Source organism: Rhinolophus sinicus, chromosome 5 (genome assembly GCF_057876585.1).
Source record: "Rhinolophus sinicus isolate RSI-liver-muscle chromosome 5, RSI-T2T, whole genome shotgun sequence".
Lineage (NCBI taxonomy): Eukaryota > Metazoa > Chordata > Mammalia > Chiroptera > Rhinolophidae > Rhinolophus > Rhinolophus sinicus.
In genome coordinates, this window is record NC_142505.1 from 18,905,047 (window position 1) to 18,921,523 (window position 16,477).

The 16,477-nt window shown below is 39.0% G+C and overlaps 1 protein-coding gene across 1 annotated transcript in view; it reads left to right on the forward strand.

Annotated features, from left to right (window-relative positions):
* The first annotated feature begins 283 nt into the window (after positions 1-283).
* GADL1 (GAD like acidic amino acid decarboxylase 1) overlaps positions 284-16,477 on the forward strand; it is a 158,060-nt gene continuing 141,866 nt past the window's right edge. Inside the window, exon 1 of the mRNA XM_019745229.3 lies at positions 284-504. Within this exon, the coding sequence (XP_019600788.3) occupies positions 468-504 (37 nt within the window). The 5' untranslated portion in view covers positions 284-467. The remainder of the gene's footprint in view (positions 505-16,477) is intronic.

Here is a 16,477-nt window from a genome sequence, read left to right on the forward strand (position 1 = left end):
TTAGCTTAGGGCTTCTCAGGCCAGATCAGACCCTGCGAGGTGGTTACCTCAAAAAGCTGGATGCTGGGAAAGTCAGGGCCCAAGTCTCACTCACCTGCCTTGCCTCTAGGAGGGCTGCTGGGGCACTCCCTGACTATCGCTACCCAGGTAAATTACCCATGGTAATTTACCTTCCCATCGACAGCAGAGGGACCCTGGCCCTCGGTCATGTCTGTGGCACGCAGCCAGTCACATACCAAGTATTAATACCTCTTCAGGAGGCTGGCAATGGAGCCTCAGATGGCAACGTGAAAGGAGCACCTAGAGCGCGGACAGGTCCCTCCCTTTCCCGTGGCGGGTGCTCAGTGGCTGCCGGGTGCACCTGCTGGTGGGTCCCCAGGGGGGTGGCGCTGCCCCAGCAACCGCAGCTGCTGCCTAGACTGCAGGAGCCCAGCACCAGCGGTGCAGCCCGGAGTTTGGGAGCAGAGATGAGCAGCGACCCGGACCGCGAGTACCCGGTGGACGGTAACGAGTAGCCTGGCGCGGCTGCGTTTTTTAGTCTTTAACCGCCCCCACGCGGGTTTTGATCTCCCTGGTGCTGGTTGGCCCGGGAGGACGAGGAGGAGGGTTATTTCCCTGAAAGGCGGCCAGGGTGGGTAGGCAGCCTCCCTCTTCAGGGATTTTTGCACCGCTTCCTGCCTCTTTTAGGGCTACTTTTAGAATTAAACACGTTAACTTATCTAAAGAGCAGAGAACCGCACTTGGAGCATAATGCACATATGCAGGTTTGTTAAATAAAATACTGCTTGGTGCAGTGTTTCAGCTGTTTGGTGCGCTGCTGCGGGTGTCCCCAGACACCGTGGAAGGACCTTCCCTGAAACCAAGATGACTTGCTTGTACTTTGGGACATGCGCAACCTCACCCGCTCCTTCCCACCTCCAACCTATACAAACTGGCCTTAAAAGAGGCTGCCTTGATCTTACAGAGTGAATGGTGCTGTAACGTACTTCGGGTTCGGGGCCAGGATGTTAGTTGCTTAAAGAAGGCATCGTGGCAGCAGCATTCCCCAAACTGACTTTATAATTCAGGTATTATTTCATCCTACTCTAAGACCATGGCCACCAGCTTTTGTGAGGGAAGGGTCTCAGAGAGCTTTGAACGTGTGATGAAATACGCTGAACCCCTTCCCCATCCAAATCTCCCTATACATATACGTTTGGATGTCTGCTGAAGGGTTTCAAGCTGGACTCCTTCGATGCCTCCTGTGTACCCCTGGTTAAGAACTCATGCTTTGAAAGGTGATTGTTACAGCTGGTCAAGCATTTTCACGAAGTAGTTAGTTGTTGATCTTTTAGGAGGTACGCTCCTCCAGGAACACGTCCTCTTGGCATCAATAACCCTTTCCGACCGTACTGAACACGGCTTAATGAAGCTGACTTAAGTTGAAACTCTCTGGGGGCTTGGGTGCCACAGGTGTGTCAGGTGCACTGGCTCAGCGTCCCTGCAGATCGGTCATTTCCAGAGCAGGGAATTTGCATGGGAGTTGGCAAGGCAAGAACTATTGTGCTGCGAGAAATATTTCTTTCATTCCTTTTGTCGTCCCAGGGAATGTTCCCACTATAACTGCCCTGGATATTTTCCAAAAATACATATTTTTTTAAAGTTGCATTGCTGTTGTTTTCATTATATGGCATAAAAAACTGGCACTTTTAATTAAACTACTGGAGCTTATTGTAAAACTATTACTTTAGTGTTCCTAGGGTCAGCAGATACTGTAATTTAAGACATCTGACTATTTGAGAACTATAATCTAGATTGTTGATTTAAAAAGTTCCTCATAATACGTCAGGCTTCTTTATTTGAGGCAATGATGGGCAGGATAATTGTATTTAACTACCTTAGCCCTGCACTGTTTTGTTTGCTTTACAAAACAATGTAATAGTTAGACATTTATCGTTTATCTCCCTCACACAGTGATGACCCCCCTCCCTCTATCTACTACCCCTCAGACATCGCATACAGCCATTACATTTCCACTGTCTCTATTCCTATTGCTGTACTCTGCTTCCTGTAACCATACACACACACACACATATGTGTGTGTGTATATATATATAAAATTGTAGTTGGCATTCATTATTGTTCAGCTTCAGCTTCAGGTGTACAGAGCAGTGATCAGGCATCTATATCATCCCTGAGGTGGTCTCCCTAATGGGACACGTGTCCATCGGATGCCCTACAAAATCTTTACAACATTATTGATAACATTCCCCAAATTGACTTTCGTATCCCTGTGGCAATCTTGTGGTTGCCGATTATGCTTTCTAATCCCCTCACCTTCCCTTTTATCCCCACCCTCCCCATCTAGCAACTCTCAGTTTTTCCTCTATGTCTCTGAGACTGTTTCTGATTAGTTCATTTGTTTATTCTTTTCTTTAGATTCCACATATAAGTGAGATCATATGGTATTTGTCTTTCTCTGTCTGACTTTGTTTTGAATCTTAATTTCTGTTTTAAACTCACATACCCTTTAGAACTCTGATAGAAACTTAAAAACAAAACAAAACAAAAAAACTTGTTCTTCCTAAATTAAGCATGTGTCATTGTAACCAGGTGTGTCTGTACCTTATGAAGACTTCAATAGTTGCTATATATGAATAGTGGAGTGTGGAATTTAACCTTAAAACCGAATTCCGGAGGGTACCAGAAGGCCTAGGCTACTATTACTCTTGAGCAGGTGATAAGGCAATAACATGTTTGGTAACACCTAAGTGGGCCAAATGTTTGCTATGACATCTTAAAAGAGTATAGGATATATATCTGTCAGACTTCATACATTTCCGAGTCTGGATGACAAGATCATGTAAGGTGACATTGATGAGTATGTTCAATGATAGGCCTGTGTTAAACAAATTCTGTTGTAGAATATATGTTACACACTATACATATGTAATAACATCATAGGGAATCCCGCTGCAGAGAAGCAGTGCTTCTTCTACTCTTCATGCTTTGATATCGTTTATGATCTTGCAATAGTACATCCAAGAGAAGCTTAGTGAAGTTTGATTCCACTAAAGTAAAGAATTCTTTGCCCTCTAATAATATTTCCCCTGTGGTTTGAAATAATAGCACAAACCTTCCACATAATTTACCCTGCAAAGTCATTGTTATTTTATTCACCTTTGATTCTTGTTGAAACACTATTAAAATGGAAGCAAATTTCAAGTCTTAATGGAGGAAGGCCGAAATTTTTTTCTGTTGAAAAACTGACTTTAATATTCTATCATAAGGCTGGTATATATTGTAATAAAATTAAAACCAGATGGCTCCCTTTTAGAAGACAGTGCCATGGGATTCAGGAATAAAATTCAAGAATAAAATTTCTAATTTTTTTGCTTCTTCTTCATCTTTCCATTTTCTTTCTCTCTGTAACCTTTTCACTTTTTATTTACTTCTTTTGATCAACATTTAAATGAAACCCACTGTGGGCAAAATTCATCACCCAGTGCATCTTCCCTCATTTAGGATAGAATTGCTATCATTTATTGAACACTTACTATCTGTTATGCTGACCTACAAGCACTCTTATCTTACCCTCCCTAATCAGTAATCACTAACAAGTTATTGAGAGGGGAACTAGCAGTGTCTGCTTGTTTTGTTTTGTTTTGTTTTGTTTTGTTTTGTTTTTTAGAAAACTGAGGCTCTGAGTGGTGACTGAGCACTGAGCATTGGACCCAGGTGTTGTAACTCCAGAGCCCCCTGCTCTAACACCTAACTCCTGGCCCATGCTGTCTCCTGCCGAGCCATATTGGTGAATGTCCACAGGGACCTGGAGCAGCATCTTTCGCCTGCCTTTGCAGGGGCCACAGGAGGAACACTGGAGAGGACCCTGGAATGTGGCTCTAAGCAGCATTCTTTCCTCTTCCTTTTGGGTGGGAAAGATGGGAAGAAAGACTGTCATTATTTAAAGGTCCATAGCAATGGCAGGCCTCAGGCTCACACTGCCCTTTCTCAGGGTAAGAACCTGTGCTTTGCCCTGTGGCAGGAACCCTCTTGTTGCTAGGAATGAAAGGCAGCTTGGCCTTTCCGAGGGAAAAGGGCAGCGTGTCCTGTCGGACATGCTAACAGCCCTTCTCTAGGAGCAGATCCCAGAGGTCGTGGTTCTCTAAGGCCAAGGCAGATGGGTCCCTTTTAGAGGACAGTGCCATGGGATCAGGCAGACAGGAACACCATGACCCATAGCTGTTCTTGTGACCAACTGTGGGAACAGAGGAGGAGAAGAATGCATAGGAAATACGCTGGCCTATGCCTGTTCCGACTGTGTGTCTCTAGACACGTCATGTATACTCTGAGTCTCAGTTTCTTCATCTGTAAAGCAGGGATATAAACATCCACTGTTTAGGATTATTGTAAGGATTAGGAATAATATACAGCATAATAATACACTGCCTGGCAGGTAGTAGGATCCCCGTAAATAAAATCACTATATTCCAAAAATTGGTTGTAGAGGTTAGTGAGATCATTGGAATACCTAATTTGTAAGTGTTTTCTAATTGTTTTGTACTTAAGGTACTTTCACGTGTCTACTGTTGAATATCCTTTCTTTGTTTGCAGAATTAGCTCCAGAACAAGACGCTTTTTTTGTTTTTAACTCACCATTCTTTAGGAATAGATGTGTGAATTAGTAACCTTTAACCTTACACATTTATCTACTTCACAGAAATTGTAATGCTTCTACGCCATCCCCGGGGGCATTTTCTCATTTCTCATTACTTCCGTTTTCTGACAGAGAAGTGGGATCCCTGGCCTCGTTTTCCAGGATCTGCCAGCAGCACTACCTTTCCCTTCCATGTGGGGAAACCCTTTTCAGTCTTGAAGGAAATCTCTACCTCATTTTTGAGATTTTCACTCACAGACACTCTGATCATCTCATCAAGTGTCCCTGATACCCCATCCCCTCCCTGTTATCCAGACCTGCTGTACTTCTCTAGAAGTCCTAATCTCTTGATTTGCGGATGATACCCCTATGCCATCCCACTGTGGTAGAATGGATATGGAAAGGGGAAAATACCTGAAAGACAATATCTTAAAGATAGAACCCCTCCCATTAAATTTGCTCCTGACACTCATGGATTGTGGCACTGTCCCTTTCTCTCCCCTTCCTACATTCTCTTCACCTTGAGCTTCTGATGATTCCTGAGACTGAAACTCCATGGTGATTGGTTGGTACTGTTTTGTGTTCACTCAAATTATTTTCGTATTATGAGGAATTGATTACATAGAACACATAGCTCTGATTTTGTATGCTTGAAACCACCACCCAAATGCAGAAATATATTTTTTCCATCATCCTAGGGACACATGTCCTGTGTGCTCATTCCGATTATAGCCCCTTCCTTCCCCTATAAGTAACCATTCCTCTGATTTTGATTGCAATTACTTTCATGCACTTTTTATAGTTTAACCATCCAAGTATGCATTCCTAGACATATTTAGTCTTACCTGTTTGAAAAAATGTGATGTGTATTTTAATTCATAGATTTACCCTCTTGTCTTTCTTTTCCCCCCATTCTTATAATTTATCTGTTGAAGAATCTGAGCCATTTGACCAATGGAATTCATCACAAACTGAAGTTTGCTGCTTTCATGCTCATGGTTGAATATTTTTTTGAGGACTGCCTTCTTTTGAACTCCAGTTTATAGCACCTTAGCCTTTCCTCCTTCTCGGTCTTCTTGTCTAAACTACATTTCTTAGTCTAGTCCTTAAATTCTAGAAAAAACATGAAATCATTTAATCTATTAGGCTTTTTATTATTAGACAGTAAAGCATTTTATTGAGCTTCTTGCATTTAGCGCCTTAATTTCTGCATTAACTTCATGAAGCATTGTAATGAGTTGGTTAAAAATTGATGCTCTCATTTGCCAATTAGTTCAAATATTGGTAATTTGGGAGCATTATAGGACAATGTTGCAAATTTTTAATATTTCAGCCTTTTTGGAACTAGTATCAGAATTGTTCATATTTTGTTGTATTTTATTTTTGATCTCTTAATTTAATTTTCAAGCAAGTATTTCTTCTCTTTACCATTAGTAATAGTAAAATGTTGAAGTACATTAAATGTTTAGAAATATGGTTTATTTGAAAAATATAAATTCTGGGTTACTTAAATTATAGTAGATTGCAGAATAGTTTGTACAGTAAGATCCCATTTTGTTGAAAAACAATAATTCATTTATACATATGAACTAGAACTGAAAGTATATATACTTTGGGATTAAAAGTAGTGTATGATTGGATAGATAATAGAATTTTTCCTTAGGTTCTTCTTCCTGTTTGTATTTTCTGTAGTGAGTCTGCATTGCTTTGATAGAAAAAAAAGAAGAAAATTAATTTGGTGGAGAAGAGGGTTGGGTATGGGCTTTGGTTTGGCTTCAATGTTTTTCTCATTCATTTTAGGCCAGGCTTCCCAACTGTATTTATATGGTTTGCTTTTTATCATCTTACATAGGCATGAATGCCATTTCTATTATTCAAACAAATTCTTACATTGGAATCTAAATGTGTTCTTATTATCCCACTATTGCTGAATACTCAGGTTATTTCAACATCTTTTGTCACAAACAAGATAGAGGAAAAAATAATTGACTAAAAATTTATTAAAAGTATAGAAGCAAAAATAAAATGGGGAGAACGCTATAATTCTAGAAAAGGATTAACAATGTCTTAAAGCATGATTAGAGTTGAAAATTAGCCCAGGAGTGCATGAATGACCAATCCTTGGTAATCCAATGACTGGAAATATTTATTTTTTAACAAATGGTCATCTTGACCAGTTTTCACTTGGTCAAATTGCTGTTGGACACACAGCAGGCTGCTGTCAGAGCAGTGAGGAGAAAGAAAAAGGGTTGAGCTTCGCTCCTGATAGACTAAAGCTCAGTTTCTGACTGTAAAAGCCTTGAGGCCCCTTTCTGAGTATCAGTTCATTCCCTGGTACAATGGAGGTGATAAGAAATAACACTGCTAACCTCATGGGGTTTTATGAGATCATATGTAAAGTACCTGGCACATTGAAGATAAATATTTCCTACCTTCCTTCCTAGATAAATATTTATCACATTGAATTATATGGGTAAATATGTATGACATTCTATGGGGAATACAGTTTAAAATAAGATTTGGTTTAAATAAATCCTCCAAACCAATTAACAGGTGTATTGTAATATAAGGAAAGGAGACCATGGACTTCTATCAGTCCTAATAGAGTAACTGAAAAGGGGACAATAATTTTTAAGATTCTTCCTGCTGAAAACTCAAACCACACAAATGGAGAATAGAATGGAAAAATACAGTGTGGGATATAGATAGATTTTTTTTTTTTTTTTTTTTTTTTTTTTTTTTGCTGCTACTGCTGATTAAATTATGATGGTTGAGCTCAACTTCTCTCTCAGTCTGTGCAGGCACGGAGCCTATCTCTGGTGGATTTAGGGAACTAAAGTTGGTCCTGCTTCTGTTACCATCACTGCTTTAAGGACCATCCATTCAATAGGCACTGCAAACTTACACATAGGATGAATCACAGCAAAATCCCCACCCCCGTGTGGTTTTTCAGCTGACACTCATTTTATGAAAAATGCATCACAAAATTGTCATGCAAAGGAATTATCACAGTAGGCATTCCGTTGCCCTAGCTGAGCTTTGTTCCAAGTACCCAGATGTGGCTTAAATGCTTTACTTAAAATTGGCTTGTCTGTGATTTTTGTGTCTGGGGGTCTTCAAGTTGGCGATGGGTCCCAACAAGTGTTGGACCTCAGATTGAAAAGAAAACCATGGAATGTATTTTTGCTGTACCCTTCCTGGTCCTTATTGGTGGTGAATGGTAAAATTTTACAGACTAAGATATGGAAGCATTTGGAATTGGGTGAGCAAATTGGATATTTAGAGTTGAAGGGATACTAGATGTCTATTCCACAGATGACTGTTTCACTGCTATTCTTTTCAAAAGCCAAACACTTAAAATTTGTATTAAGAAACTTTTAAGATTTATAATAGCATTAAAAAGAATACTTACACATAAACTTAACCAAGGAGGTAAGAGACTTGTACACTGAAAACTACAAATATTACTGAAAGAAATTTTAAAAAGACACAGATAAATGGAAAGACATCCCATGTTCATGGATTGAAAAACTATATTGTCAAAACATCTGTACTACCCAAGGTGAGCTACAGATTCAGCACAATGCCTATCAAAATTCCAAGAGCATTTTCTACAGAGGTAGAAAAATTTATCCTAAAATTCATATGGAATCTCAAGAGACCCCCAAATAGCCAAAACAATTTTGAAAAAGAACAAAGTTAGAGTACTCACACTTTCTTATTTCAAAACATATTGCAAAGCTACATTAACCAAAACAGTATGGTACTGATATTAAGAGAGATAAACAGATCAATAGAATAAGTTAGAGAGCCAGGAGATAAACCCACATGTATGTGGCCAAATGATCTCCAACAAGGGTGACAAGGCCACTCAATGGGAAAATGATAATCTCTTTAACAAATGGTATTGAGAAAACTGGATATTCACATGCAAATGAATGAAGTTCCACCCTTATTTTACATGCTATACAGAAATTAACTCAAAATGACTTAAAGATCTAAACTTAAGAACCCAAACTATAAAATTCCTAGAAGAAAACATAAGGGAAATCTTTATGACATTTTATTTGGCAGTGGTTTCTTGGATATAACACAAAAAGCACAGGCAACAAAAGCAAAAATAGACAAATGAGAATATATCAAACTTAAAAACCTTTTGTTCATCAAAGGGCACAACCAGCAGAGTGAAAAGGCAACCTATGAAATGGGAGAAAATATTTGCAAATCGTATATCTGATAAGGAGTTAATATCCAGAATATATTAAGAACGTTTACAACTCAACTACAAAAAAAAAAAAAAAAATCAAATAACTCAGTAAAAAATGCCCAAAAAACTTGAACAGACATTTCTTCAAAGATGATACACAAATGGCCAACAAGGGTCTGAACAAATGCTCAACATCACTAATCATCAGACAAATGCAAATCACAACCACAATGAGCTATCACCTTATATCCATTAATATGGCTACTATTTAAAAAACAAAACAAACAACAAATAACCTCATAAAATAACAGGTATTGAGGATGATGTAGAGAAGTTGGAACACTTTTACACTGTTGGTGGGATTCTGAAATGATGCAACAGCTATGAGAAACGTATTGAGTTCCCACTAAATAAATAAATAAATGAATGAATGAATGAATAAATAAATAAATAAAACTACCACATAGTCCAGTAATCCCACTTCTGGATAAATATCCAGAAGAATTGAAAACAGGGTCTCAAGTTCATACCAGCGTTATTCATGAGAGCCAAGAGTTGGAGGCAACCCAGTGTCCATCAATAGATGAATGGATAAACAAAATGTGGCATATACACACATTGGAATATTATTCAGCCTTAAAAAAAAACAACAACAAATAAAACAATCCCATTACATGCTACAACATAGATGTACCTGGAGGACATTATCTAGTGAAATAAGTCAGTCACAGAAAGACAAATATTGTATGATTCCACTCAGATGAGGTAGCTAGAGTAGTCAAATTTATAGAAACAGAAGTAGAATGGTGGTTACCAGGATCTGGGGGAATAAAGGGAGGAGGGTACATATTTAATGAGTACAGAGTTTCAGTTTTGCAAGATGAAAAGATTCTGTAGATCTGTTTCACAACAATGTGAATATATGTAACATAGTGAAGTATAAACTTAAACATGGTTAATATGGTAAATTTTATGTTACCTGTTTTTTTTTCCACAATAAAAAAGAAAACCTAATGTAAAAACTAATGAGCAGATAAACAAAAAAAAACCTTTTAAGGATAGGAAAATGTATAAAATAATTTAAAAACTTACTTGCCTCCCTGAACGAGGTTACTCTTTTTTTGTGTATCTTGGCATTGCCATTGGGAGCACTGAATAACATTGTAACATTTCTCAAGAGATGCCGTGGGCCCAGCTGTTTGTTTGTCTCTTTACTGACTGATGTCAACTTGCTGTTCTTGAATTCTTGCATCTCCTTCTGTACTGTCGCCGTGTCCCTCATCACGGTCCCCCATGAGTGCCAGCTATATTTTGTTTGCTCTCATAAATCCTAGTAGCATCATTCATCATCACTTGTCACATTTCCTCCAATTTATTGCTTTTAACAAACTCAGTTATTGTCTCATCTTCTTGGGTTTTTATCTCACAAAAATTGGAATGATGTAAAGTAGATTACCTCTGAATGAAGTGTGAACAGGTCTATATGAGTTTATAAGTACCTGTTATATTGACATTGTTCTATTTATTTATCTATTTTGCATTCATCTGTAGTCTTGTGTGTGTTCTGGATATTGTGTGTGGCCAGACAGCAAGCTTCTATATATAGTTTATGTGAATGAAACTCTATTTTTATATAAACATATACATGATTAACTCCAGTTCATGCTCATGATTTGAAGACACCAATAACATTTTATTGCTCAAGAGACACACATGTAAACAGTTAGCAGGTAAGACGCAGTTTAAAGGAAAAGCATAGCTTTCTCCTCATTGAACTGCTCTGAGAGTATGACTGGTCTCTAACCTTTATGGAGAGGACAATGCTTGCACATTCTCTCCTTGTTCTATTTCAACTGCTCCCATCGGCAGCACCACTAAGACACCCGCAGTACAGCTGACAGGATGCTGAGCAACTATACTTCCCTTATTTTTAACACTGCACATGACTTTTTAAGAGCTCTAGTGAAGTACGATTTACATATCATAAAATCCACCTGCTTGAATGTGCAGATCAATTTTTTTGTAAATCTACAGAATTGTGTATCCCTCACCACAATCCAATTTTAGAGCCGTTCCATGCACATTATACTAAAAAAAAAAAAAATATTACTGTGCTTCTCTGCTCTTTCTGAGCACCTACTCTTCTTTGCCAGGAGCTATATGCCTGAGAGAGATTGTGATCTTTTCAGGTAGAAGGCAAAGAGAAAGATGATTCCTGTTTAGATTCCAGTGGTCAAAATAAGAGCTTTATAGCAAAACGGTAGTTTTACAAGCCAGGCTATTACCTGTGAGACAGAGCTTTTTAAATTTTTTTCTTTCCACTTTAATACAATCTACTAGGTATAGAAGACAAAATCATGGAGTTTTATCCATAGTACAGAGAAGATACCTTTATGCACCTTTTGAGGTTATCCATGAAGTGAGTGTCAAAAAAAGGAAAAAAAATAATGTAGGAAAAGTTAATGAAAAATCTCCACTTAGGACATGAGGTGATAATGAGGAGAGAAAAAGATGGAAGTGAGAGAAGTAAGTGCTGAAAGACATGGTCTTGATTTCTCATTATTTGGGATCAGAGTCCAGGTGCAGGGAGGGGCAGCATGTGATTTATATGGTAGTTTTATGGAAACACTGAAAGCAACAACAGAGATCTCTACCAACTTCTCTTGGAGGAGGCCACTCTTCCAAGCAAAAATGGTGGCTCACTGAAGCTGGATGGAGAGGGAAAGGCAAAATTCAGCTCTTCACGGACACTGATTCAAGGACCCTACCATTCTTCCTCCATCTTAAAGTTGGGTAACACGTGCTTTTGTCCCTGTGTGCCTAGAAGCCATCACAGAGAGTATTTGTGTGTGTGTGGATGGGGTGGCAGGGGGGAGAGTGGAAATCTGAGACATCAAACATTTTACGCAGTAAAACTGAGCATTGCCCAGAGGAACTGTCTATTGTGTTTTTAAGTAGGTTGGACTAAATAAAGTAAATGTTGTTACCTCTTTCCAGCAATGGGGACTCATGGGAAAGACAAGATTAATTAGGGACCAAAGTAAAGATACTGTATTTTCTCACTATATCTGAGTGTCATAAAGATAATGATGCCACAAATAGCCTTGAAACAAATGGAACTGGTTGCTTCAGCCACTGCCATTGACACTGGCACTGTCTTTGGGGAGTGTAGGTGTCAAAGATAAATAAGGGCAAAGCTGGGTCTCAGGTCTGCTGATGACGTGTCCCATGGGTAGTGAGGCTAAGTAGGTACGTTCTCCATTTTTTAAAGAGGGGAAAGCAATGGGGCCCAAATGTCAGTCAGTCATATGGTGATTGGAAGCTGAAGTGTTCCTTTATTCATTCCTGCCCAATAGTACAGAGAGGCTTGTGGGATGAAGCAGCTATGCTGTGCCTGAAGTAGACTTGATGGGCCTAATGACCACTTGCTCATCTTCTCCACCATTTCCTGCCCTGAGCCAGCACCATGCTTCAGGTCCTGAAGCATTGTGGGAATTCACAGGTCCGCAGAGCATTGATGAGGACCGCTTTTAGCAATGCTGGAATGTGATTCATGTTCATTACATGAATCAGAATTTAATCGAAAAAAGGGCTTTAGCTGTGGAATCATTGACAGAGTGGGAAGTCATCTCAGAGGGCATCGTTTAACTGAGAGCATCATTGAACCAGAGAGGTTAAATACTACCTGCAGCCACAGAATGAAGTAGGGTTGGAGTCTGGCTAGGACGCCCCCACCCCAAATTCCTCAGAGCTCTGTCTGTGTATGTAGTCAGAGCAAGTAATTAAAAGGAAGAAACCAACTCTGCAAAAGACTGAGTAAATCAAAGTTGTGTTTGATATTTGTTTGCACCAGCATCTGAGGTGTCTTGGTGTAGGGCTTACGAATTTCAGCATTCAGGAGCTTCTCAATGGGAAATATTGCAGAGCAATTATCTAGATTATTTGATGTCAGCAAGCCATCATTAAATATTAAAATCTGTTTTGGTGATTTAGCTGCAGCATTGACAAATCTTAAATTTCCACGCTCCAATTTTTGCCTATTAAATATATTGCTAAGCTTTCCCTTTGTTTGAGTTTCTTAGCTGAGAAGTCTATTCCCAATTCAGCACTCTGGATGCTGTGTTGTTTGATCTCCTAATACTTTGTATCGACTTACAAAATCAATAGATACTTAGTTGGTATTTTATGACATATCTTATCTGTACTTTCAGATGCTACGTGGGCCAAAAAATACATTCAAGGAACATATTTCCTTCATATGTATTTTCATCACGGTATATTCTGTTATGCCATCAGCTCAGTTTTATTTCAGTACCTAATTTGTATGAAGCAATGATAGAAGAGAAAGAAAATCTATGAAAAATTCAATTTTCTAATATTCATCTGTGGCCTTTATTTTTCACATTGATGGCACAACAAAAGAGAATTTTAGAAAGTAATTGTGGAACATACATATGATGACAGTTTTGCCCAGAACTATTCAATACAATATGTCAGCTTAGCAGTTAATTGTTCTTTTATTGTTTCACGTGTGTTAGTCCAGTCTCCCTGGTGAAAGAGCTGCACGGTTTAGTGGAAAGAGAAACGATGTCGCATCAATCACAGTTTGAATTTCAGCTCTGCTATTTACCATACCAGCTACGTGAGCGCCATCAAGCTCACTAACCTCTCTGATCTCCATTTCCATATTTGTAGAATTGGGTATGATTCTTGTGTCCTGAGGTTTTATGATGATTTGTGCAAAAGTAAGTAACGTAAATACCTAGTACAATGTCTGTCTGGTTTATAGACGTTCAACAAATGGTAGTCATTGGTTTCAATTTGAGTTTTCCAGAAGCAGACCCTGAGTCAAGGATTTGGGTATAAGCACTATGGTAGATCGTCCCAGGGAGACCAGTAGAGAATGCATTATAAAGCATGGTGGATATCATTGTGGATAACTAAAGTATAATTTTGTTGGGTAATTCAGGACGTTAGTGAAGAATACACACCTCAGAGTTATAAAGGACAAGAGTGCTGCATGTTTATACATTAATTTCTATAATTTATTGGTTGAGGGTGGCTGAGGTATGGAGATTAATTTGTCAGAGCTTCAGGCTTGTCATGTAAGTAGGCAGAGGAGGTTTGGCCAAAATAGAAAGGTCAGAGGCAAAGGTGAAGGTGCTCGCACTTAGAAATCAGGTAGCTTGCACCTGGGTGAGCTACCCGAAGAACCACCAGACCCCATTTTTGTTACCTATTAGTACCTTTCGTTATTGAAGAACTTTTGCTTTCCCTGCTTCCTATCCTATGGTACACTGACGCCACCTCACACCAGCTCATGAGAGTGTTAAATATTCAGAAATATTGTAAGCCAATTTTTAAACTTGATACTTTGAAATTAGTCTGATGGGAGTCTTTATAGCATAGCAATAAGCAAATGCTATCAGGGTCTTTTTCCCACTGCCCATGTCCTTTATCTCCCAGAAGATGGGGAATAGGAGTTACATTCACAGGACCTGTAATCAGATAGATCTAAGTTCAGATCTAAGCTCTGACACCTTTTAACTGTAGCCATGGGAAAGTGACCTAACATCTCTGAGCCACACTGTGCTCCTCTATACAACAGGGATGCATATATCTACATATCTGTGGTAAAGATTAAGCACACTAACATATTTTATGTAAGGAACGCTATGGAATAAGGAATTTATTATAGGAATTAAACCTGCTGCACAATTGTGGGAGGAGCTGAGGAAGGAATATTCCATAAGGGGGAACTGGAAATCAGAGAAAAGTCACCCACCAGCCCTCCTGAAGCACTGGCAAGAATGGACAAGTCAGAGCTTGTAGGACAATCTGGGAATGCAGGCGCATATGGTTACCAAAGTGTGACCTGCTACAAAGCATGAGATCCGGGACTTCAAGTCTATTTCTGTAGTGGTCCTAGGATGGGAATGAGCATATTGTGTGGATGGGAGGAATCTGAATAATTTGTGGTCAGAGGGTGGACTCTGATAGATTGCAAAAGTGGCTTCAAAATTCTTCCTCCTAGTGTTCATAACGCTTTGCAATATGACGTTGCCTTCCGTAATCAAGAGGTGAACTTTTTTTCTATATCATTGAATCCAGTTGTGCTTGTGACTTGCTTTGAACAACAGAGTAGGGAAGAAGTGATGTGGGACGACTAATCCGAGGCTCAAGAGACTTGGCAGCTTTTGCCTTCACTGTCTTTGAATCTGCTGTCACCTTGTGAGGAAGATCATGTCATCTCTTTGATAAGAGATGAAAAGGAACCTCTACATCACTCAGCAATGTGTTTCTGACCCCAAATTTGCATGTCCCATTTGCCCTGCAAGTAACAGAGTCCTCCCTCCTAAGAAGGAAGTTTAGAACATTTTTACTTCGAGATGCTTCTTGGAGAGGTCTCGCTGCTATTCCAAACAGCTTCTCAGTATATCCGTTGCAATCACATTTAATAAACTCCATAAAAGAGTTTTGGTTAAGTGCAGTTTTCTGCATTTGCGCGTGGCTACATGCGAATGTCACAGCCTGTGTGCTGAGGGGCTAAGGAGCGGAGAGTAATTGCCCTCATTCATCTATAAGATGATCTGCCCAAAGCCTAGGCTAGGAGGCACAACCCTGGGCACAGATGAGACTCCTAGCAGAGATAGTCAACAGATCATGCAAATGAGGCAACCATTTAGAGCATTTATTTAAATTTTCATTTAAATTGCTGGTTAAGTGGAATACATTTAAAATCCTGAAGTCAACACTTGAGCAAATTGGTTTTAAAACTATATATTAAATTGTAGCACATTGCAATTTCATATATAATTCCAAGATAATCACTTATTGCTTTAGGAGTACAAAATATGTGTTCAAATAATTTAGTGCGGTTGATGAGACACAAGAAGCAATATCTTCTTGTTTGATTTTACGTGAAAAAGATAACATGTAGTAATAATCAACAAAAATGTCGGAAATCAGGCTATCTCACTTTGAATTCTGATTCTACCACGTCCTAGGTGTGTGATTTCAGCAATTCCCATCTCCCTGGCTTTAATTTCCCTATCTGCAAAATGGAGTTAATAACGACATCTTCATCATAGGGTTGTTATGAGGATTAAATAAAGTAATTCATGTGAGTTGCCTAGATCAGTACCTAATCCATTCTAAGTAGCTAATGAATGTTAACTGTTGTTATGGTTTTGTAAGTGCAATTGTATTTTTGTATCTTTTATGCCACACTACTACTAGAGAGCTACTAGAAAAGATAAAGTCACACGAATGGCTTGCTTTGTATTCCTTTTTTGAAAGCAGTATTGTCTAGACTCTTTGTGCTGAGACAGTATTCTACCCATTGACCTCAAGTATCCAGACTTGTGTTTAAGTGGAATTTTTTTTTTTTAAAGAGAGAGGAAAACATTCTGTATTTATTTTCTAACCATAATTGGATGGCCTCCACGTTTTGGAGAACTATACAAACACATGGGAAACTCAGAGGGTCCAGAGAGTATACTTAGTAAGGTGTATCTCGTTGGTTTTAACTTGCCTCAGTTGAAATGGCTAAAGAAGCCAAGTTGTTCGGGTTATTAGTTATGGTTCTCTAGTTTCGTAGAACACAACATGATTCTTGCTCACTAAGAAGGGGA